The sequence below is a fragment of the Esox lucius genome, chromosome 9, assembly GCF_011004845.1.
Source record: "Esox lucius isolate fEsoLuc1 chromosome 9, fEsoLuc1.pri, whole genome shotgun sequence".
NCBI classification, from domain to species: domain Eukaryota; kingdom Metazoa; phylum Chordata; class Actinopteri; order Esociformes; family Esocidae; genus Esox; species Esox lucius.
This window is the reverse complement of record NC_047577.1, coordinates 14,480,679-14,505,944: the sequence shown is the minus strand read 5'-3', so window position 1 is coordinate 14,505,944 and position 25,266 is coordinate 14,480,679. Positions and strand designations below refer to the sequence as shown.

At 43.8% G+C, this 25,266-nt stretch overlaps 1 protein-coding gene across 4 annotated transcripts in view; it reads left to right on the top strand.

The window, feature by feature from the left end:
- LOC105012299 (VPS10 domain-containing receptor SorCS1) overlaps window positions 1–25,266 on the top strand; it is a 146,284-nt gene that overhangs the window by 86,472 nt on the left and 34,546 nt on the right. For all 4 annotated transcript variants that reach the window (XM_029122019.2, XM_013135333.4, XM_029122020.2 and 1 more), the window contains exons 3-7: window positions 3,249–3,348; window positions 17,425–17,583; window positions 21,095–21,168; window positions 23,892–23,956; window positions 24,785–24,903. In XM_029122019.2, the coding sequence (XP_028977852.1) occupies window positions 3,249–3,348; window positions 17,425–17,583; window positions 21,095–21,168; window positions 23,892–23,956; window positions 24,785–24,903 (517 nt within the window). The remainder of the gene's footprint in view (window positions 1–3,248; window positions 3,349–17,424; window positions 17,584–21,094; window positions 21,169–23,891; window positions 23,957–24,784; window positions 24,904–25,266) is intronic.

Here is a 25,266-nt window from a genome sequence, read left to right as displayed (position 1 = left end):
CATTTGAGCATGGGGATAGGCTAAGAGGCACCGTTTCTTCATTTCCTCATTACCCACAATGCCCTCCAGCAAGCCTCTTTGTTGGCTGAAATGTTGGAAAGAGATTTCCCCCATTGTCCTTGAGCAACCATATTTTTTCCCACACCTTTACTGTAAATTTCATTTCTCAGGGCAGGGAGGTGGGAGGGGGGAGAGTTGCTGCACTACTAAAAGTAAGTCATTGGGCCTTAAATCACCGCTATCGTGTGATGGAGCTCTATGGGGAGCAGATCAATAGCCAGATGATGTCATTGTCCTGTGGTCCAAAATGTCCAAGTCTCCACCCGTTAATAGATGTTACCGCTGGGAATCAGTATGCCCGTATTTTATCGCCGTAGAAACCGGCCCGTAATAAATCAGAACAAGGGAAAATGAAAGAAAATGGATGAAAGGAAGTCACCGCGCTGGAGCCACGTTGCAGGGCTTTATTAGAGGTCCGGTGTGTTGTTTGTCAACCTAACGCAAGGCCTCAATTTCAGTCAAATTCCAGAAAGTTGTAAAGTGAGTTCCCGAAGCGCCGGATAAATGAAAACCCTCTATCAATGTCCTTGATTGCTTCGTTTGAGTTTGTAACAAGCGTTGTAGACTGACACATGCGTTTTGCTCTTTTAAAGGGGCACTCGCATGGAGCCCGACATTCCAAACCAGTGGTTTAGTAGTCAAAGTATGAGCGACTAGCCTATTATAAAAGAGGGCAGTGCATCCCCTTCCCCAAATTACCTGCTGCACACCTGAACCTCATTTGGATTGAGATTTTAAGGGTGATGCATCTGGGACAGGATGAGCCCACTTAAAGGCTTGCTGGGATCCTTTTTTTTGTTTTAAAAAACACTTTTTGTTGGACTGTGGCATTCCAATGGGCTGATCCGTTGACCAGAGGGCACCTTTAAAGTTTCACTGTTTTGCTTTTGCGAATGCACTTGTGTGTTTTCCTGTGTTTTAGCTGAATGGAATTAGAATAGCTCCTTTGTTGAGCCTTGCTTGTCTTTAAATAATTTGGACTTGGAAGTGGAGATGTTCAAAACTTGAGAGGTTCGGAAATGTCAGATCTCAGGCTGAACACAAGTATCGCATTAGCGCTTTGACCGTGGCCTAAATATTTTAGCACTCACCTCTTTTTCACTCAAATTGTATCGGGTTAGCAGTTTGTGCAGGCAGGTATGGTGATACGTGGAAACCACAAAGTTGTGCAAACTTAACTCAATTTCAAAATAAGTACAAACCCTGTGGCAAAACTGCAGCAATAGAAGAACTCTACAGCTCGTCATTGGGATTACGCCGCTTGGTACTGTATCAGCTTCAGCTACAGAGTTAAGCCTGGGCTACGCCATGTGGTGCCATATGTTAGCTGTCAGCCATACCGCCTTGGCTTGACGTTTTAATTACCCAATGAGGCGCTGTATCTTAGCAAAACAAAAATGTAAGTTTACATTAATCTTAGAGAGGGTTACATTGAGATTTAGGAATAATTTGATTAACAAGTGGGTGCCGACACATTCTGGGATATTAAATACACCAAATCTGTGTGCGATACGTCAGGTGTTTGATGGGTGATTTTCATATGATGTTTCATAACCGAATGCTCTGGAGTGCATATGAGACAGGCTTAAAATTCCAAATGATAAATGTGTCTTCCACTGGGATTAAACACTGGACCTGTAGTCAGCTTCTTAAACACCCACCATACCCCAGTCCGTAATGCCAAAGCAAGCCACAAAGCATGCTACATGGACGATATAGCATGTAGGTGTTATTTCACAATGGTCAAATCTTAATCTGGTGCCTGCAGAATTGGCACCTGCTCGTGTTTTCCGGAAAACAATAGGCTAATTATGTAGACATTTATGTTCCCAAAAATGTAGTTTTAGGGTATATTATGTATTCTGTTCAACCATTGCCTTTACCTTCTTTTAATACTAAGTATTGTGAGAATGACAATAAAGGATATGAGGCCACATAGAAAAAACCTTACACAAAACTTGCCTGACTCAAGATACTGTAGCCTGGGTCACGGCTCTAGGGGAAGCAACTGTATTGGATGGAAGGAGGAAATCATTTGACTTGGAAATACTTATACTTCACCATGTGTACCTGCTCAAGTAAAGGAGCACCAACATTTTCGTAACAGGGTAAGCGGCTACCACAAGCCTCTACGTTCATAGTTATCACACCACACTAGTTTGGACGAACCGATTGTAAAAATAATTTGTGTCCCAAGTGTTTACTTTTGGCTTATACCTTCATTTCAGATACTATTATGTGAGGATGTTTGCAATGTTTTATAAGATTGGGCATGTACTTGTTTTATGTAAAATAGTTTGTTTCGACTGTGACAGTCATGGAGTAATTTGTTACAACCTTATGGAGGTTGAGAATCTTTGTCAAATTGTATATAATGTTGTTGATTTGCCCTATGATTGTACTTGTGGTCAAAGCCCTTCAAAAAAAAAAATCCACCTCAAAATTGTTTAAAAATGCTTGTTGTTTCCAAATACGCTTCTTCCTGAGGATGATTAGCTGGAGGACAATGAGTTTGCAAAGTAGAGGCCTACTCAAATAAATATTTTCAGTAACTGCTATATACTTGTCAGCCCACCCGATTCCAACACAGAAAGGGAGATACAGTATATGGAAAAGGCTGGTGGGCGTAATGTGTGGCGATTGCCACACGGAGTATAACTTTCCTCATCCCCTGTAAAGAGTGTTTTGTTGACATCCGGATGGGTACTACAAATGTTTTGTGTTATTCTGCATTTAGGCTGCCATCCTGATCGAAATATAACAAAATAGGATTTAGCAAATGGGGCTGGTTAACCTACACACAACTCCTTTTCCCTAATGTTTCACAACGGCTTATCATTACTTTAGCTAACTGGCATGTCAAGTTGATCCACTGAATTGTGTTATTTTACACATTTTAACTAGCACTGTGCAGCACTTGTTGTCAGCTGGCCAAAATAAACTAGCTAGCTGGTTAGGGTTTGTTAGGATGGCTGGCTGAAAAAAACTGAAGCCGTCTGTTTTTCTGTCATATGGTATGTAAATAAAAGATGTAAAATGTTGCCTAATTTGTGCTGTAACGATTTACAGAGCTGTTTTCTCCATTCCCCCCACCCCACACTCTTACATACAGTTCACAAGATTTTCATTTTCAATCAATCCATTCTTGATCACACACTTTAATTAATGAAAACGAATTGCATTTTCAGGTCAACCGACTATGGAACCACCTACCAGAAGCTTAACGAGAAAGTGGGTGCAAAAACCATCCTCAGCTACCTCTATGTCAGTCCCAACAATAAGAGAAAGGTAAGGCATTTAATTTTTTTAGCTGTGGGACTTATTTCATTGTCAAATTGTTGTTTAACATCCTGGTTGACTGGTTCTACACGTGTTTTCCTAAGGTTATTCGTACTAAATGTTGGACTAGAAAACTAGCTCTTCTGTGGTTGAGTTTACGTCCACTGACAAAAAAAATAGGAAATGGACTTGCAGAGCTGCTGATAATATATTCATCAATATAAAACAAACCTCCAATTGTTTTGCAAGGCACTTCGCTGACATCTTGAATATCAGATGCAGGACCTCCATGAAACTCTCCCACCATCCTGAATATCAGATATAGTAGCATCATGGAGCAGTCTGACATCATCTTGAATATCAGATACAATACAGTACATCCATTAAGCACTCAGTCTCCGTTCATATAGTTGGCCGTGTTCCTCTAAGAAAATAATCTGTTCATGTTCATACCAACATTATAGTTTGTCTTCGGAACTGATTCATTATAAAACGGACAGAGAAAAGTGAAAGAAGAGTTTAATTTTAATTAAAGGAGGTTAATTTTTACAACTGGTCACCCATCGCCTCCACCGTCCTACGCTGATGGTTGAAATCATTAATCCCTGTCCCCTCTCCCTTCATCCTAACTTTATCAAATGTCTCTGCTTAGCAAACTCTAAACCGGTCACTTGCTACGAGTTCATTATTGCCTATTGTCGAATAATGACGCCCCCACCCCAACAACCCCCGTCCCCCAGCATCCATGCCGCCCCACGACACACCTTTAGCTACAGTCCAATGCTTTTGTCGAAGTGCAGGAAAGCAATGTCAAGCTCATTGTCAGAAAACAGGAATATCCGATTTTTTTCACATGGAATATTAGCCTGATTTGGTAGCCCTTTCTAATATCATACTCAACACAGAATGCAAAGTGAAATTCACATTTTATTCAACTGCTGACTCCCAGATGTCTATTTTTTTTTTTTTTACTCCCTGTGGCTCACACCACCAACCGTCGTCTTTTGTGCCAGGTTTCTACTGAATGCGCACCTAAGGAAATGAAATCTTATTTTGTCTTCCTGTTTGTGTTGATTAAAAATGCCCCCTGTGAATAGTTGTACATATTCACTGCTCAAATGACAACTGTGATTTTTTCAGCCTCAGATTCCCTATTCATACTACTAGCCGGGGATACATTTGAGCGTAGCAAACCAAAACATGCCTTTTTATGTCATCACAAACTGAAGGAGGGATTAACATTTTATTACAGTTTGCCTTCAGTTCAAAACTGGCAAAGAAATAGTTGGTATTGTGAGCCACAGACACAAAGTGAAGATGTTATTGCTTTAAAACATGCTTTCTTTAGCTTTGCTTTTCCCAGGGTGCTTTTCATAGTTTTTGTTATTCTGTTTTTTTTTTCACATCTAATTTTGTTTTATTTGTACCCTAGATTGAGGAATAAGTGCATTTGTTTTTTTCCCGTGTCTGAAATGTATCATATAAAAATAGAATGAATTGTTTGTGTCCGTCTTGCATCAGGAAATGTTCAATAACATTTACTTGTCCTTATATGTTGGTGTTTAGTTCATTATAGAAGATAACTGTAGAATGCTTTAAATGGTGAAGACAAATTCCCTAACAACAGTCCAACTATTCAGAAACACACTCCAGGAGGTAGGCATCTGTTTGTCAAAGAGTACTAAATGCAGAAGAGTATACCAGCAGAAATTCAGAGGGTACACTACAAGATAGAGACCACTGGTTAGTGCCGTCTCAAGCCTTTTGGAAGCCCTAAGCAAAAAACTTTGTCTCCCTACTGTCGGGGCTCCATAGTAGTCGCAGCCCCCTATAGGTCGGTTATGTTGCTTATGCCTACAGTCGGCCCTGAGTAAGCCTCAGTTGGTCGGGAACTGGTACAGCCCATGATCCAAAGTATAACACCTGTGAAAGATGGAAGTGATATGGCTTGGACATGAATAGCTGCAACTGAAACTGGCTAATGGGAGCAACAACTAGCAGGTCTAACCTGGTTTAAACATGTATGGTTCAATATTTCCATGTAAGATCACTAGGTAGCTAGCTATCGAACAGTGATGTTTAGAAAACCCGGGAATGATGTTTAGAAATTCCACCAATCGGAAGGGAGTGAAAGAGACTGCCACAGCAGGAAGTACAGCCCCATCTGGGTTCTTGTTCTAGTTGCCCTGGAATTCTATCAAAGGTAGTGCAGCCAGAGGGTCCAACCAGGGTGGATTACCCCTTTTAGAGATTGATAGACTCTAAAATAGTGTGGACTGTTAGCCTCTGAAATTGTGTGGACTGTTAGCCTCTGAAATTGTGTGGACTGTTAGCCTCTGAAATTGTGTGGACTGTTAGCCTCTGAAATAGTGTGGACTGTTAGCCTCTGAAATAGTGTGGACTGTTAGCCTCTGAAATAGTGTGGACTGTTAGCCTCTGAAATAGTGTGGACTGTTAGCCTCTGAAATAGTGTGGACTGTTAGCCTCTGAAATAGTGTGGACTGTTAGCCTCTGAAATAGTGTGGACTGTTAGCCTCTGAAATAGTGTGGACTGTTAGCCTCTGAAATAGTGTGGACTGTTAGCCTCTGAAATAGTGTGGACTGTTAGCCTCTGAAATAGTGTGGACTGTTAGCCTCTGAAATAGTGTGGACTGTTAGCCTCTGAAATAGTGTGAACTGTTAGCCTCTGAAATAGTGTGGACTGTTATCCTGTGGAATTGTGTGGACTGTAGGCCTATGGAATGTTTTATGAATTTTTTGTTGACAAGGTGGGAGATATAATTTTACAAAAGGAGCATTCTATGCTGTACCCTAGTAATTCAACCTGTCTCTGCAGAAACACCCCAGTAAACAAAACACAGAGAGCAAGTTCAGTTGTTGAGTTGCTGCTGCCAATGTCTTGTCTTCTTCCAGTAAAGCCAGCCCCTCAATACAGAACTTAGGCGACATAGCATGTAAACAACCAGTCACTGTGTGCTAATCTCACTCACACACATGCACGTATTCACACTGAAACACACACACACAAACACACATACAAATAAAAACCGTCAGTGGGAGGAGGGCCTGGGTTAGGTTTGTCATCGTCACTCTGGCGATCTGTCACCCTCGGCACAATGCCATGTGACTGCCTCTTGTTGCAGACAAAAGCTCCCTTCTTCCACACTGTTTAAGTCAATCCTCTTGTTGCTGCAGGAGGTGGTCAAGAGGAGAGGAGAGTAGTGGTGGATAGACACACACACAAACACACCGATCAGCCATAACATTATGACCACCTGCCTAATATTGTGTAGGTCCCCCTTTTGCAGCAAAAACCGTCCTGACCCATTGAGGCATGGACTACACTAGACCTCTGAAGGTGTGTTGTGGTATCTGGCACCAAGAGGTTAGCAGCAGATCCTTCAAGTCCTGTAAGTTGCGAGGTGGGGCCTCCAATGGATCGGACCTGTTTGTCCAGCATATTCCACAGATGCTCGATTGGATTGAGAGCTGGGGAATTTGGAGGCAGAGTCAACGACTTGTCGTTGTGTTCCTCAAACATTTCCTGACCCATTTTTGCTTTGTGGCAGGGCACATTATCCTGTTAAAAGAGTATTGCCATCAGGCAATACTGTTGCCATAAAAGGGTGCACATGGTCTGCAACAATACTGTGGTTAGGGTTAGTGGATGGTCTGTGGATACGCAGCCCCATACGCAACAAACTGCGATGCACTGTGTGTTCTGAAACCTTTCTATCAGTACCAGCATTCATTTTTTCAGTAATTTGAGCTTCAGTAGCTCATCTGTTGGATCAGACCACACAGGCCAGCCTTCGCACCCCACGTGCATCATTGAGCCTTGGCTGCCCATGACCCTGTCGCCGGTTCACTGCTTTTCCTTCCTTGGACCACTTTTGATAGGTACTGACCACTGCAGACCGGAAACACCCCACAAGGGCTGTAGTTTTGGAGATGCTCTAACCCAGTCATCTAGCCATCACAATTTGTCCCTTGTCAAGGTCGCTCAGATCCTTACGCTTGCCCATTTTTCTTGCTTCGAACACATGAACTTTGAGGACAGAATGTTCACTTGCTGCCTAAAGTATCCCACCCACTGACAGGTGCCATGACAACGTGATTATCAGTGTTATTCACCTCACCTGTCAATGGTCATAATGTTATGGCTGATCAGTGTATATATTTATATAGATTATCAGTGTTATTCACCTGTCAGTGGTCATAATGTTAAGGCTGATCGGTGTTTAAGGGTTACTAGTTGAAAATATGTAATTGTTATTTAGATTTTTACATTGTTTTTTATGTCAAATCAGAATAGATTTAAATGGGTTTTTCCATCTCGAAATAAAATCTGGGTGAATTTCCTTTTGAGTTGTGAATTGTCAAACTTTATCAACCTGAACAGTTTTTTCAGAGAATTAGCTAAATTGCAAGCCAAAAAAGAGATTCTGGCAAACCGTCCGGCGCCTCAGGAGAGGGAAACAGTGCCCTACCAATGCTGTTTACAGTGGAGGTAGGCAGCTGTTGACCTCAACTGGGGATGTCGTGGGGCGGTGGAAGGAGTACTTCAAGGATCTCCTCAATCCCGCCGTCACGTCTTTTATTGAGGAAGCAGAGGCTGAGGGCTCAGAGGTGGACTCGTCCATCACACGGGCTGAAGTCACTGAGGTAGTCAAGAAACTCCTCGGGGGCAAGGCACCGGGGGTGGATGAGATCCGCCCTGAGTACCTCAAGTCTCTGGATGTTGTGGGGCTGTCTTGGTTGACACGCCTCTGCTGCATCGCATGGCGGTCGGGGACAGTGCCTCTGGGATGGCAGACCAGGGTGGTGGTCCCTCTTTTTAAGAAGGGGGACCGGAGGGTGTGTTCCAACTACAGGGGGATCACACTTCTCAGCCTCCCCGGGAAAGTCTATGCCAGGGTACTGGAGAGGAGAATACGGCCGATAGTATAACCTCGGATTCAGGAGGAACAGTGTGGTTTTCGTCCGGCCGTGGAACACTGGACCAGCTCTATACCCTCTACAGGGTGATGGAGGGTTCATAGGAGTTTGCCCAACCAATCCACATATGTTTTGTGGATTTGGAGAAGGCATTCGACTGTGTCCCTAGCGGCATCCTGTGGAGGGTGCTTCAGGAGTATGGGGTCTTGGGTCCTTTGCTAAGGGCTGTCAGGTCCCTGTACGACTGAAGCAGGAGCTTGGTTCGCATTGCCGGCAGTAAGTCAGACATGTTCCCAGTGCATGTTGGACTCCGGCAGGGCTGCCCTTTGTCGCTGGTTCTGTTCATAATTTTTATGGACAGAATTTCTAGGCGCAGCCAGTGGCCGGAGGGTGTCAGGTTTGGGGACCACACGATTTTGTCTCTGCTCTTTGTGGATGATGTTGTCATGTTGGCCCATTCAATCCAGGACCTTCAGCATGCACTGGGACTGTTTGCAGCCGAGTGTGAAGCGGTTGGGATGAAAATCAGTTCCTCCAAATTCGAGGCCATGGTCCTCAGTCGGAAAAGGGTGGCTTGCCCACTTCAGGTTGGTGGAGAGTTCTTGCCTCAAGTGGAGGAGTTTAAGTATCTAGGGGTCTTGTTCACGAGTGAGGGAAGGATGGAACGGGAGATTGACAGACGGATTGGTGCAGCTTCTGCAGTAATGCGGTCGATGTATCGGTCTGTCGTGATGAAGATTTACCGGTCAATCTACGTTCCTTCTCTCACTTATGGTCATGAGTTTTGGGTCATGACCGGAAGGACAAGATCCCGGATACAGGCGGCCGAAATGAGCTTTCTCCGCAGGGTGGCTGGGCGATCCCTTAGAGAGAGGGTGAGAAGCTCGGTCACCCGGGAGGAGCTCAGAGTAGAGCCGCTGCTCCTCCACATCGAGAGGGGTCAGCTGAGGTGGCTTGGGCATCTGTTCCGGATGCCTCCTGGACGCCTTCCCGGGAAGGTGTTCCAGGCCCGTCCCACCGGGAGGAGACCCCGGGGAAGACCTAGGACACGCTGGAGGGAATATGTCTCCTGGCTGGCCTGGGAACGCCTCTGTGTCCCCCCGGAAGAGCTAGAGGAATTGTCTGGGGAGAGGGAAGTCTGGGCATCTCTGCTTAGACTGCTGCCCCCGCGACCCGGCCCTGGATAAGCGGAAGAAGATGGATGGATGGCTAGCCAAAACCCAATCAGTGCTCTCACTTGCTGGGCTGGGGGTGTTCAGTTTGTGAACAAACAGATAGGTGAACATAAGAAGTATCTGCGCAATTGATAATCCAATAAAAAAGACATGTTTTGCTAAACCACAGATTTAATGTTCAAAAGTGTTTTGACAATGCTTATTAAGCTAACACCTGGCTGGAGGAGAAGTAGATTGTGACGCCGATGGCCTTCAGACACTACTGAGGGCTTTGCAAAATGAATGGGCATTGAGTTGCTTTTTCTAGGATATTGACATACTACAGAAGACTAATGTTCAGGGAAACATTGGCTTTTATAAATGAAATGTATGAAATGCCTTGTCTTGGAAATAAGCTGTCTCATTTCAAATAACACATAACCTAAATGATATTGGTTGTATTGGAACCTAATTTGGATCTTTGGAAAAATTGCTGATCTGATTGGTCCTAATTTTGGGATTCAAATTGGGCTGCCTGTGTTTATAGAAAATTACTTTATCAGAATTAGACTGTCTGTCAAAATTGCTCTTTCAGAATTGAACAATTTAACCAGATTTGTTCATATAAAGTGTTTAGGAAATTAGGTGCACTTACCTCGGCATACGCTATCTCAGTTTTACTGACAAAGTAATCCATATATATATTAGGTTCCCAGAGCGTTGATTTACTAATAACCAAGTGGAAACTACAAGGAAAAGTTACATAAAAGTTCTGATATTTAGCTAAGTTCTGTAGACTCAAATTATGTTGTTACATGTTAAACATTCAAATTGTCTACTAAGAGTGCGTTTCGGCACCTAAAGGCCTCGATCATTCGCTATGAATCAAAATTAAATGGTTGATGGAAATATCATTGCACTACGGTTAAACATTAGGAAATTATACTCCGTAAACTCATTTTTTATTTCTAGTATGTTAAACTAAAGTTATTCAAATGTTACTTATTACTTTGTAATGATATTATGTATGAATTCAATAACCATGTCATTACCTATAACAAATAAACAAATAGATGTTAGCTCTTGATTATACTTTAAATACTAATATCTGGAACTTAATTGGTTTATATAATAACTGCACAATACGTTTAAACGCTGTATGCAGTGGATATAAAAAGTCTACACACCCTTGTGAAAATGGCAGGTTTTTGTGATGTAAAATAATGAGACAAAGATAAATCATATCAGAGCTTTTTTCACTTTTAATGTGACCTATAATGTGAACAATTCAATTGAAAAACAAACAGAAATTTTTGAGGAAAATTAAAATAAAAACTCACAATAACCTGGTTGCGTAAGTGTGCACACGCTCTTATAACTGGGAATGTGGTTGTGTTCAAAATTAACCAATCACATTCAAACAGTAAAATAGAAGTCATTACACCTACCATCATTTAAAGTGACTCTGATTAATCACAAATAAAGTTCAGCAGTTCTAGTAGGATTTTCCTGACATTTTCTTAGTTGCATCTCAGAGCGAAAGCCATGGTTTTCTCAAATAGTTAATAATATGGGTAATTGCATTTGAATGCAGACCATTAAAAGAATAAAGTACATTTCAATACTCTACATTGAGAAAAGTCCAGCACACCATGCAGTATATATTTCTAACTCATTCTGAGTAATAAAATGCTTATGTTTAATAAAATGCTGGCAGTGGTAAATGGCCACAAGCAAATAGCATATGAGTGGCTTTCAATGCAGACAAATCTGTGAGAGAAGATTGTGATGGTAAACATTGCATAATGCCGGTAAACACTGAGAACCCTTCAGACTGGCTTGCAGATCATTGTCTTGTACAAATATTTGGTCGGGTCTATAATGGTTACGGAAAATGAAGGAAATTTGAGGGGAGGGTGATTGAGTGATAGCCATATCCGGGCAGACAACCCCTCCGCTTCCCTCTTTGAAGCAGCCTTTTAAGCAGCCAAGTAACAGATGAATGCTTTTCTTCATGAATGTATTGACTAAAACCGCAGTCAGAAGCACTAATGTTTCAGGCAAAGGCCTTGTATGTGTGTGTTTTAGGTCTAACTATACTCATGGGGACCAAATGTCCCCACGAGTATTGTAAAACCAGAAAAAATTTGACTGATGGGGACCATGGGGACACACACAAACTTGTGTATGTGTGTGTGTGTACGCGTTTTGTGCTCTAACAATTACAGCCTCTGTGCTCTTCACAACAGGCAGGTGGGCGGAATATGAATTTGTTTCAGATGAGATCGCTCCCACTATGGAGTTCAAAGACACACATTCATTGACACTCCTTTTGGAACAAGCACATACTTAAAAGGGCAAATTAATATTTAATGTCCTCGAACTGTCCTCAAAGTGGTAAAGACAAAAAGTCTTCAGAAAGGTTCCTGTAACTTCTCAAAGTGCAGATGAGGGTACATAGGTGTGGGAGGAATGTGTCCCGATAATCTGTAGGCATCAAAATTAAACCTTCTTCCTAATCATTTGATTGTTGTTGATGTTCTGTTGTAAGAACAACATTGCAACATGGCGTTGTTTTATGTTCATAGTTGAGGTACCAAGTTCACGAATTAGTTTAAAGTTATGTTCAGCGCTTATAGCATACCATATGTGCTGCATACCATATGTGACTCTTCAACGTACATATACTGTACTAAACTAGCCTACAGGGATATCATTAACGGAAAACATCTGTCTCCACTGCTATAGTGGATGTTTAGCTGGCTTCTACATGGTGTACTTTACTTACCGCTGCTGAATGCATCCCCATCCAGTGATCCAACAGCAGAACAGGGACATGGGACCACCGTGGGAGCGGCTTGCGCTGGTAGTGTGTTCAGTGTGCTTGCCATTGGAAGTGCCACGGGAGCGGACTAGCTTTGGCGTGATAGTCTTGCGTCCTAGCGCAGATACATTCTCCCTAAAGTCCTTCAGCTGGTCGAGATGAACTGTAGCGCAGGTTGGTTCCCCGTCACGGGTTCTCTAAGAGAGACAATACTGCTGGGTTATCTGAGTCATGACGCGTCAGACTTCTTAAGGGAGTAGCTGTGCATGTGACGGTAAATGCGATGGAAGTGAACAACCTCTAACGGTGGAGAATAAAATAGAACATCTGTCAGCCCTAAGGCACAATCTGCAAATGGCTGAGTAGAGAAAGGCAGGCACACTAAGGCCCACAAGAAAATATGGAGACGGAGTGAGAGGAAGCGCCCGAAGAGAGGTGGGGAAACGGAGTAAGGAGAGAGAGAACCCCCTTGGAGTTCATCTTCAACATGGAATGGATCTCGTCTCATCATAGCAACCTGTGATGGGTGTCAAAAACCTTTGTGTTGCGAAAAAACTTCGCTCTTCCGAAGGGGAGGAAAGGCCTTGTTTTTTCTGCTTTTATTATATGATTAACATGTTATCTGAGTAATGGCTACCTGTTCTGATTCCTGGCCAAAAAAAGATGATTTGCCCTATCAAGGGCGTGGCAGAACTGCATGCTTCCTTTTTCCTATAAAGGCAGTCAATTAATGTCTGCTTGATTTGCCTTGTCTGACCTCTGACCTGTGGAGGGTCTGCATTCAAACAATGAAATATGGGTATTTCTTCATTCCGGAGGCAACAAGTGCAACTAATTAACAATAACATGCTTAATAGGCATTAAACCACCACTAGCGGCTGTTGTACACCAGACCCCATGTCTTCCAATTTATGTGTGTGTGGTAGTGGGTGGGAAGAGGCTTGAATGGGATAGTTAAACCCTCAATTACCGTCCCAATTACCGTCAGTGTGAAACTGAAATGTTAGTGTTTATGAGGTCCAGGCTGGGTCCGGGGTGCTGCAGAAATGTCAAGGAGATAGTCAATTAGTCTAGACTTGAAACGCCTAGGATGCCTGACATCAAGAGACGGTACTTGTGTTTAATAAGGAGAGTTCAAACTGTTACAGCATCTCGTTCGCCGGTGGAATCGACCAGAAAGAGACAAAGTGAGCAGACGATCCGCTGGCGGGGATTAGGCGGCTCTAATACCACTGTAGATGCAGGAGATGGGGAAATGCTGAACGGGAAAGTGATCAATTACGGGTGAAATGAAGAGGTGAAATAATGACAAGGTGATAATGATCCGACCCTGTCCGTCTTCCAATTGAAATCTGTTGATTCGGGTGCAATTTGCCGCAGCGTGTTTAAAATGCAGCGTACACCCGCCCTTCTCTCTTTCTTTCCCCCTCTGGCTCGGTTCCCCTTTCATTTTAGGAGCTGAGACCTTTGGGCCGGGCATCCCAAGTCTCCGCGCTGACATTTGACTATCCTGCTTATAAAGACTTCACTTCTGTACCCGTGCCGACCTTGTCCCTGCCTGACTGCCCTTTCGCTTGTAGCCTCAATTAGGCATCTATGCAGTCTCCCGCCCACAAGCAAAACCCGGGTATGCTTTAAAGGAACAACACAAGTCCAGGCAAGGAGGGACTGCCTGAATTCTTGTTCTAGTATTCAGTTGCAAAACATCCCTAAGTAAACATAATCCAGTCTTTCTTCTCCTGCTTACATGGTTCATGTAAAAAGAATGGATGAAAGCAGCCACTGCTAAATACTCTGTAGGTAGATTTTGTGGAAGCGGTACTATATGGAACATTGTATTTCACCGTACAAAGAGAATAGCCGATGAAGAATGTGAAGTGCATTAGGCAGACGTGATCTCTCCAAGGCGCTGTAGGGCTTTTCATTAAAGATTTAATATCTTTCCTAGGTCTTAGTGAGTCTGTTAGATTGAGATTTTTGAAAGGAAAGAGGTGATTTTTATTCATTCCTGACATGGATACGAAAGAAAATGAAGCCATTTTGTCACTCATTGAAATGCACTGTAGACAGTTATTTTAGTTGTAATAGCATTATTTGGATACAGTCTTAAGACATGAATATAGCATGTCTGTGAGAATGTTAGACCATGTGATTTTTTTGCATTAAAGACTTGTAAGCTTTCTAACAAACTCAAAAGGAATTTGCAAGGTTCTACTGTTTTTAGACACATTTTGGAATGAAATTAACCACCCAAACCGACAGTAGAAGACATTTGAATAAGCACATTTCTCTTGTAGAGCATCGATCCAAATTAAACAGAGGAAGTTGTTCTTTTTGAAACTCTGTGTCCTATTAAGAACATTGTATACTGTATGTCAAAATAAGCTATATGAGATGTTGATGCCTCTTGCTTGTTTTTCTGTAAGTCTAGATACAGCATGTTGAGTATTTTGCAATTTTGACTTGGGCCACTAGATGGTGGCTGATTCATGGCTTGTATAGTGCTCTGCAGATGCATCTACAAGACAGAAATACTGAGGTTTTTGTCTAGGGAGTTTACTAACTTGTCACCCACAGTCCAAACAATTTCATCAGCAAACAAGCAACTCCTCTTTTTCTCCAATTCAACACCAATGTCTGCTGCTGTAAAAGAACACTGGTCCACCAGGAGTAAAATTATGTGAAAGCCTGTGTTCAAACCCTTGTCACAATCATGTCTTGGTCCAACTAGTAGCAGCATATCAATATAATAGATCCTAAAAGTGCCAATTTAGACAGCACTGCTTTCCCTCTATACTATGCTCCATGAATTTCCTTGAAATATTGCCGTTTGAACTTCCCTACAGTGCAGAGAGAGTGTGTATTTCTCACTGGGGCACCAACTCTATTATGCTTAGATTTAGGGAGAGCCTTCACAATCCAATTACTGGGGTGAAATAGAAAATATGGGCCTAATTTCATTAATATTCTAACACTGAGTGTTTACTGCTGCATGGCTATTAACTCACTGTGTTATTCCTTTCACACTCCTAAAACGCCTTGCAGTTGGTGGCTGCTTCATTAACCTTTGGTCATTTTGAACCTCTTAGGCCTCATAATTTAAATGTGTGCTTGCACGCGCACGTGCATAGCCACACTGGAGCGTTTATACAAACACACACACAAATGCGCGCGCACATTCCAGAATGTGACCGCTGTAAGCTTTGCAGCTTCTTTGCCCTGGTTAATGTCATCTCCCGAAGCAGGCTGACCATAGTACGAGAGTCGTTTTCTCCGTCTCCCCAGGTCTTGAAGACAACAATATCCTCATTCGTCGGTTCTAAATGGGACAAATCAGAAATACACACGCATCCCTGAGAAGCTCACCGGAATCTCCATAACCGATTTTCCCATCTTGCAGGGACATATCTCTATTCAAATGACTGAAATTAGTTGGCATTTGAGTGTACCGAATGGATAAAACCGCTTCTAATACTCCCTTCACAATAGCTGCATTAGCCTATATAATGTAGGACGGTATCACAAGAGTGTGTTGTTTCATTATTTAAAGGAACAGACGAAGCAATTAAAGGAGTAGAGAAGGTTGTTAATGGGGCCCAGAGTTGGGTAGCTAGTGTTGATTGTGCATGCAATGTGTTGGAGGCTGCACTGGATGTTTGATTTGATTGGTCAGCATGTGGATCACGCCTGGCGCTATGCTAGTTAGTTTCGCGTGATTGATGAAAACTCGTTTTCGGGTCGTCCCTCCGCAGCTACCCGTTACCATGCGTTGTTTGACAAATGACTTAGCAAGCTTGAGCGGCCGCGACCAAGACACTTTTGTTACACGGCCAGTGGTGTGCGTTGAAAGTGTATTTAAGCACCGTAGCTTGTAAATGCCCCATTCTCAAGTCCACCCCTATTGATGGTAATCTTGGAAATGCAGGAGATTTGCCAAATGGGGAGAGCCGAGAGAGAGTGATGACTTGTGGGTAAGACATCATCGATCATGTGGCACATTGCGGAACTTGTTAAAAGCACCTTGGTTTGCTGGGTGAAGGTGGTGTCTCCTCCCCTGCTGTTTGTGCCATTCCTCTGTCAGTGAGGTTCCAGAAGGCGAGTGATCCCGGCAGGGCAGAGGCATTCATTCCAGTTTTCCAGTGGTCTGGCCCGGGTAGTGGGAAGCGTAGAAACAGAAACCCTAGAACGGACAGTCATGTCGATGTCATTCGAGTGATTACATGTCCGTGTTTAAATGACGGCGCGAGAAGTCCCATAGATTTTAACAGCAGCGTACCGTCCTGATTGGGGATGTCAGAGTCATCGGCTGAAATTGAAATTGGAGACACTCCCGGGATGGATGAATCAAGATAATGGGTGTCAGTCAGTTCATGGTTTTAGTAACAGTTACCCGCCGCACGCACGCACACACACACACACACACACAACTGATTAAATCATTTCGTATTTTTTAGATTTTTCTCTCTTTGAAGAAAAATAGTCAACCCTCTAAGAAAAAAAAACTAAGCTCATGGGAAATTTAGGTTGTTAAGGCCTGACTAAACAGAGAACACGATGAAAAGACGGGCAGAAAAACCCAGCAAAATGTCATTTTGTTAGCCGTACAAAATCGCTACAAGATAGGCAGAGGCTGTGTCAAAAGACTGTCTGTACCACAATAATTAGGATGGAGCTGAGAGGAACACAAGTTTATAACTGAGATATCTGACGAACAGCAGATAACAAACTCTAATTAAAGGCATTGACATAATTTCTATTATTATGCTTCATAATCTAATCTATCAATTTTCGGGGGTTGATTTTTCAATCATACTTCAAACTCTTCCAGCTGCCTGTCACACAGACTACCAAAGATACATACTATTTAAATCTCAATTAAGCCTGACAGGGGAGGGTGCTGCAAATATGGATGGCACATTAAGTACCAAATTACGGTATCACAAGTCGAATCTGGTATATCGATTGTGAGGGATTTGCTCTTTTACCGGTGTCCTTTTACCGGTTTTTCGACTGAGCCTCGATCCCAAGCTGTTATGTCTCCCTGTCATCCGGCTGTCTTCCACCGCCGCTCCCCCTAACACCCCCCCCCCCCCCCCCCCCCCCCCCCAACGGGCCTCTTCTCCCCGCCGCGCCCAGGCTCTGATGTCGTTTCTGTCGGCTTCCGTTCAGATCATGCTCCTGACCGACCCGGAGGTGGAGAGCGGCCTGCTCATCAGCTCGGATGAAGGAGCCACCTATCAGAAGTACCGCCTCAGCTTCTACATCCTCAGCCTGCTGTTTCACCCCGAGCAGGAGGACTGGATCCTCGCTTACAGCCACGACCAGAAGGTAAGAGGGAGAGGTCAGTGGTCTGATAGAAAATAAAAATCAGTTTGCAGTGGCATTAAATGCACAGACGAGGAAAGCACTAAACTGTGCTAGCTAGGGGGTAGCTATTACACCTTGTTTTGTTTGGGTCAGAGACCCACCTGGTTTTGTCCTGTGTCAGACGTCAGGAACAGGATGAGCTGTTATGACTCAGGCGGAGGGTGGAACTTAGTGATGGCATCAATTTGGGACTATTTTCTCTGCCGGTGAGTGAGCGTTTTAACCATGACAAGAGGATAATGTCAGATATATGACTCATATTTCCATTTCAGGGATAGTGATGGATGCAGACACAGAGAGAGAGAGAGAGAGAGAGAGAGAGAGAGACAGAAAGTTAGAGACTTGATTGGCATATGTAAATGACAGTGGATTTAAACACATTATAGTCCTCAGCTCAGAGTGCGTATTAAATGACAATATAGTACTCAATTCAAAGAGAGTGGGTTTATAATCCTGAACTCAAAGTGGCTTGTTAACCACAATAGTCCTGAATTCAAAGTAAACTACAAGAGTCAATGATTGTTGTTTTTACAGGATTATGTCATATATTGGAGTGGCAAAGTCAAAAGTACACACTTAATGTTTCTGCGGCTGTTATTCAACTATATAGACTGCCATATAGCTAACAGTCTACCTCGATTCCATGCAGTGTATTGCGATAGCCTCAGTATGCTTCATAGAGTTCAGTGCGTAATTTGACTCTCCTGGGCCTACTGTACATGAGATTTGTCCAGTGTTGTTTGGGGACTTAAGCTCCTAATCTGTTTAATGTGCCCCCAGATTCCTTCCAATAACTTATTGTAAAGCTAAATCAACAGATGAAAACCTTCATAAACAGACTTGAGCGCCATATAAAGGTTGGAGAAATCTTTTATATCCTTAGAGCAAAGGTTTGACTAATACCTTTTTGAATCGTGCTTTTTCCTTCTGTGACTCATGCTTTTCATCTTTATTTTTTCCTGCGTTTTGCTGGATCGCCTGTCTGTTGCATCTATCAAATGTATACATCATTTAATTATCAGTCCAGTCAAAGTATACTATGAAACTAGTGAGGCAAGAGAAAGTAATATGGAAAATAAAGTCTGCGATTAATCTGGAATTTACAGCCGTTTTTGAGAATGACCGTTACCGTTAAAAAAACTGCCTTGCTTGCGGTCCGGGCCGATGGGGACTAATGTTTCACAGTTGATAAATAATTAATGGCTCTTTTTTTTTTTTTTTTTTTTTTTTTTTTTGAGGAGACACTTTAGAGTGTATACCGTGGATGGTTTTGGCTACAGCTTATTATAGAAAGCACCTGGCCAGGCGAAGACTGCAATCAGGTGTAATCCTCATGTGTAATCCCTCATCTCTTCGTCCATCTGCCTCCCTACACCCCTCTCAGCCTTTTCCCCCTGTCTGTTTCTTCCTCCTCTCTGGATCAATCTTTCCTCTCATTACCTCTCCCCGACTCTTTCATTCTCTCTCGAACCTCCTCCTGCTCCCTGTCTCTTATTCCTGATCTTCTTTTCTCTTTCTGGCCCTGTGGAGCTAGTCCTCTTTCCTGCCTTGCGTTTTCTCCAATTGAGAAACTAGCCCACTAGCCGGAAAGTATTTCAGTATACCAATCCCTCTCTGAGTCCTCTGTGACTCGCCGGACTTAAGTGCCTATGCTCCACGTCTCCCAAAATGCACCAAAATCCATTTTCTAGTGCCCTCCGATAGAGTCCCACGGACCCTGGTCTAACACAGTGCAGCGAATAGAGAAGAGGGCGCCACGCGGGTCCCACTGGGGGGTTGGCTAATTAGCCAGAGGGATTTCCCGCTCCTCGGCCCTTTTGCTGGCGTCCGCTTAATGCAACCAAGTTCTGTGAGGAAGGCATAGTCGAGTTTCAGGTAGTGTTTTTCTCTCCCGTGTGTTCACTTGGGGCTATAGGGTATTGACCAGGCGATGAATCGAGAGTAGCACGTAGGCAGATATAGGGCCCGTGGTATGGACATAACGAACCGTGTAAAACACGGGGCAAACGCGCGTGGATGTTTATGCAATCGACCTGACTGGACTGAATGGCTAGAGAATGGACGTTTTTGGAATGGAACGTCATATCATACCGTTGAGACAGCGCTCCCGCAATTCCGTTCAGCTGTAATTGCAGTTCAGATAGGCTTTGTTAACCACGATTATCAAATGGGTGACAACAATGTAAAGGTGATTATTTGAATGACGGAACTTCAGTGTAGCCGGTACTGATGTCTATTGACTTACCCTTAAAGAACGAGTAAATAAACACTGTGAATGATTTTAAACAAAGAGAATCACCATTCAGTGGGCCGCTAATAGATTAGTGTTATGCCTGGATGCTCGTGTCTGGAATGGGAAAAGTCCATGAAAAAAACCCAACAATGAAATCAAATTTCACACCTAGTTGATTTCTCTCCTTTAATCGGGAGAGTACATGTACAAATTATTTGGCTTAGCAGTGTAGTTACAGGTGTTTTGTGTATTATTTTTTATGGCAACTTTTGTCAAATTGCCTGCCCATTAGCCAGACCGCGTTGAACAAAGTAAGCCCGAAATAACAACACGCTATTTACATCATTTCTGTATTTGGCTCAGAGAGTTCACAGGAAACCAATTAGTTCAGAAAGAAAACGGACCGCAAAATAATTACTAAAAAGCAAAGCAAACAAAAGCCCTTCATTCCATCGCTGTGCGGGATAATAAATCCCACGCTTCCTTCCCACAAATAAGCTTTCCCCTTTCTTGAAAGAATCCTCTTATTTGTGTGTGTACACCATCTCTGTGTAGCATCTCTTTATAGAGATTGTGATATCCAGGCATCCTACCGATGTGCTGACTCGTGAACAATGTTCGTATTGAGACCACCCACTGTGTCCCGGCTCCCCTGCTAATCCCCCCCCCCCCCCCCCCACACACACACACACACACACAACACAGACACAGACACAGTGGCACACTCACACAGCAGCCCCCTCACTGATCTTTAGCCTTGTTAGAACTGGTAGCCATATCTCCAGCACAATGACACCCTCGACCTACAAGTTTCCTGTTCCAGCATCACTTTTTAACAAGGGAATATCTGTGGGGTTTTCACATGGAAACAACTTGTTACCCGACTGACAGGCTGAGAGAGTCCTCAGCTGTAGAACTGATTTGGGAATTCCTTTGATGCCCTCCCGTGCCATATACCTAACATAGCTTCTCACTAATGCGAACTCACTCGGGAGGGGGGGCTAATTCGTCCACGGAATCAGAATGCATGGCGTTTAAGTGGCCTGCAAAAGGACTAATTTTGAAATGACTTATTGTTAACGAACTGACAATGGATGTGTCAGGGGAAAATGCTCAAATCACATCTGAACTAGCATTTGGGGGTTTTGCTCGTTGACTGACGACGATGATGACATGTGGCGTTATTTTAACCTGTTTGGCATTTTTCTGACTAAACGTGTGATTTCTCTCGCGTCACAGCTGTACAGCTCGGTGGAGTTCGGGCGGAGGTGGCAGCTCGTCCATGAGAGGGTGGCCCCTAACCGATTTTACTGGTAAGCCCAGCAACATACAACCATCATATTGTCTCCCCTGACTGTCAACATCAACTATGGAATGGAAATCCTGTTTGGTCTTTTTTTTTTATAATCGTAACGGCTGCAGGAGTGAATCCAGTTTCCTCATGTCTCCTTGTTGATGTGTCTGCACATGTGCTTCCTCAGAACCAGATACCGAAGTGCTCCGACTCAAAAGCTGTCCAGACTCTTAATGAGTGCAGCGGCCCATTAGGGCTTGTTAGTGTACTCACATTGCTGAACTGTGTAGCTTTCCTAACACAGCGAAATGATGCGGTCTTAGTTTGGTCGACTGTAGCTAATGACTACAAAAACAAACCACCAGGCAGAGCACCAAAGTGGAATTTTGGATGATTTGTATGTGATCCGTCATGTCCTTGACTTAACAGTGAAAGAAGTTCGATTTGGACTCACCGCGTGTCTCTGACAGTGTGACCTTACCTGACCCTGTCAGTCAGATCCACCCATGAGAGCGCTCTCGTTTTCTATCTACTGTGCTGCTTTCCTCCTACTGGTTTGTTTGTGGTTGTCCCGTCTTTGTTCTCCGTCTGTGCTGCTTCCTAGTTGATCCCACGTCTGGCAAATACAAACTGTCAAATCCAGTAATATTTTTGCACGATTAGCTGAATTCTATTTAATACGTTTCTGTTACCAGCCTCACTGGTTATACCAAAGGTTGCACTATAAATGCTTGTCGTTGCAAGGTCCAAGCCTGTTAAATAATTAGATCAAAATAGATCTAATTATTTTGATCTAATTTCCATGCAGAAAGGTTGTGTTATTGTAAGAGTTTTGACATGGTGAATTAGCAGGTGACTTTTGTGTATAATCATTACAAAACATTACTGTAGTCGCATATTTTAGAGAATGTGAACTATCATCAGTAGTTACACATATTGAAAAACATTCAGGAAGTGAATGTGGAAGTGCTCATTTCTACAGTATTTCCTGTATGCATGTATGGAATGAGCACTTCATTTATGGTCGTCTCTCTCACACACACACACACACACACACACACACACACACACACAGTACCAGTATTCTTTTTCATTTTTACTATTTTCCACATGGCAGAATAATAGTGAAGCCCTCATATGGAACCATGTACTAACCGGAAAAGTGTTAAACAGAAGAAAATACTGTAGAATATTGTAAATTCTTTTAAGTAGCCGCCCTTCGCCTTGATGACAGCTTTGCACGCTCCTTGCCTTCTGTATATTTGTAAATCAAACTTGGTTAGTTACATTGTAATTACAGCAACTTCATAAAACATGTTGCCCAAACCCAGGATTCCCAGGGTTCACACAGCCTTAAAAATAAGTCGCACCCACTCAAGCAGCACAGACGTATACTCTCTAGGCATCATCCTTGCCAAACCGCAGCCTTGTTACCACTTGGACAGTTTCTCCCGGATATGGTTCACTAAAGCTTTTTTTATATACAAAAGACTTAAGCCAGCCGTGCTAAAATATTACTGGATTTGACAGTTTGTATCTGGGAGACGTGGGATCAACTAGGCAGCAGAACAGATGGAGAACAAAGACAGACAACCAGAAATGAACCAGTAGGAGGATGGTAACAATCTCAGCACAGTGTATGGAAAATGAGTGCTCTCGTGGGCTCCCATGAGTGGATCTGACTGACAGGGTCAAGGAAGGTCACGCTGTCAGGGACAGTGGGGTATAAGGTAAGTTCAAATCAAGCTACTGTTATTGTCAAGTCAAGGTCATGATGGATCTCATCCAAATCCTCCAAAAGGTCCTCTTAGGTGCTGACTTCTCTCTCCCTGATTGTGAAGTCGTTTGACTGCATTAAGAACTCAGCGCCGTTCCTCAATACGAGTTGCTAACAAACCTTAATGGACTGCTCCGTTCATTAGGAGTACAACGACACAGGACTTTCTCCGTTATGGTACGCCTTTCCATGTTGTATCCGCCTCCAATGAGCTCTATGATGATTTGAATGACATCAAGAAGCTACGGCTCTTCACCTTTAGATGATAAACTAGACCGATGGAGGAGGTGAGAGGGCAACCATGGGTAGATCTGTTTTCTCAGTGCTGATGCGTTTTGACCCGGGATTTCACCGGTACTGCGTGTGAGTGTTCCCATCAAGACTAGAAGGTGGCCCATGCACAGGATCACACCTCCACCGGTCTTGCTCCTCCCTGGCTCTGTGAAGATGTCCTTATGATTTCGCCGTCTGAAATATATTCCGGGCCTGTAGTGATCATGTTCGTCTGCGCTGCGCCTGTACACGTCCCGAGCCAGCCAATCGATGACTATCCCTCTCACTAACGATGTCAGGATGCCCCCCCCCCCCCCCACTCCCACACACACACACACACACACCCACACACACACACCCCACCCCCCGTTGACGTGTCAGCAAAGTAAAGGCATGCTCGCGAGGCTCAGATGCGTTAACGGCACGCACGTGTCCTGATGTGCTGTCGTTCTAGTCTTTACCTCAGGGCACCACTTTTTGTGTCGTTCCTCCGGGGCTTTGGTTGGGGACATTGATGTTTCCAGTAGTTGCCATGCCAGGTGTCATTTTCCCTCAGGGGCCTGAAGTTATCTGGCAAGCGAACCCAGGGATAAAACGATAGGTGGATGTGCATACTAGGCAGAATCAGGGACGCCCTTCTCACCTCACTCACCGAAGACGAGGCTGAAACACTTTTGTCTTCTCACTTGCAGGTCGAAAACGGGTTTAGACAAAGAACCGGGCTTAATTCACCTGGAAACCAGCATCTCAGAAGGGCGTGAGTAATTACATTTTTGGAGTCGTTGTTCTGTTCTTCAATTTTCACATTGTCTCTTAGTGTACTGTGAGGCTTGAACTAAAGTGGAAATGAATTGGGAGGGCTACCGAGCCTATGGGCTACACAGCTGAAGGGTAATGCGAGGGGACAGCGGAAAAGCCCCGGCGCTCCAGAAAACTAATGCATATATTATAATGCCTTTAGAACCGAATGATCCCGATACTTAACATCCTGAATGTCAACGAATGATTGGAACCGTGATGGCCGAACTGCGTTCATTCCAGTGGATTGCCTGATATTCTTTCACTCCGCCATTTTCTAGTATGAAGTTGCTTATAGGGCCCTTGTGGTGGAGGTTTTCCCTGACCCTCACCAAAATGAACTGATAAAAACCTCCCAACACCCTTTTGGCCAGGGTGGGAGAATCACCCAGATGGCGTCAGCCGCGAACGCAGACAACTGATTGACGGGCCTTGCCCCTGTTCGGCCATCACCACTGATCACGCGGCTGACGGTATGAACTAGACATGGTAGTTAGCCGAGCCCCAGTATAACACCCAGGGACGGCGTCCATCCCCCCTCAACCTTCCTCCCCGCCTCACGCTGCGATTGAGGGGAAAGAAAGCAATTGGCCTCTCTTGTCCTCCCGCAGCTTTCGCTCGCTTCTCGCTCGACACTTTATCGATGCAATTAATGGGGGACACTTGATGGAAGGTTGGCTAGCGGCCGCTAGCCCGTGGTGAAGGCTGCCTGTCTCCGACCCTCTCTGGCATTGGCTAATACGGTCATCAGTTCGATGGTTTCATTTTCATCTCTCCGTGTGTACAGAGGCGTTGTACGTCACCTGCAAGCTGCAGAATTGCACTGACGCCAATAAGGGCAAGCCGTTCCCAGGCTACATTGACCCCAATTCCCTGGTGGTTCAAGACGAGTATGTATTTGTCCAGGTAGGTAATGGCCCGTATCTGAAACTGAGGTTGTACAGACTTGAACCAGAATAAGTGTGTATCAGAAAACGTGTAATGGGATTATCGAAACTGTTGAAGGTCATATCAATCGTATGTGGGTAGGCCCATAAGTAGGCCATCGGGATTTATGTTGCTGTAGTGCTTGAATGGTAAAGAATGTCTGCGTGTGGAATGTCTGCCTGTTCAGATAAAACTTCTTGCCCACGTTATGACACGCCAATCTGATTAAATGAAAATGTAATTAAAAACTGATTTAATTATTTAATTCCGTTTAATTGCTTTGCTAAAGGGCAGAACGATTCAGGGATTCGATCCAGCAACCTTGTCGTTACTGGCCCGGTG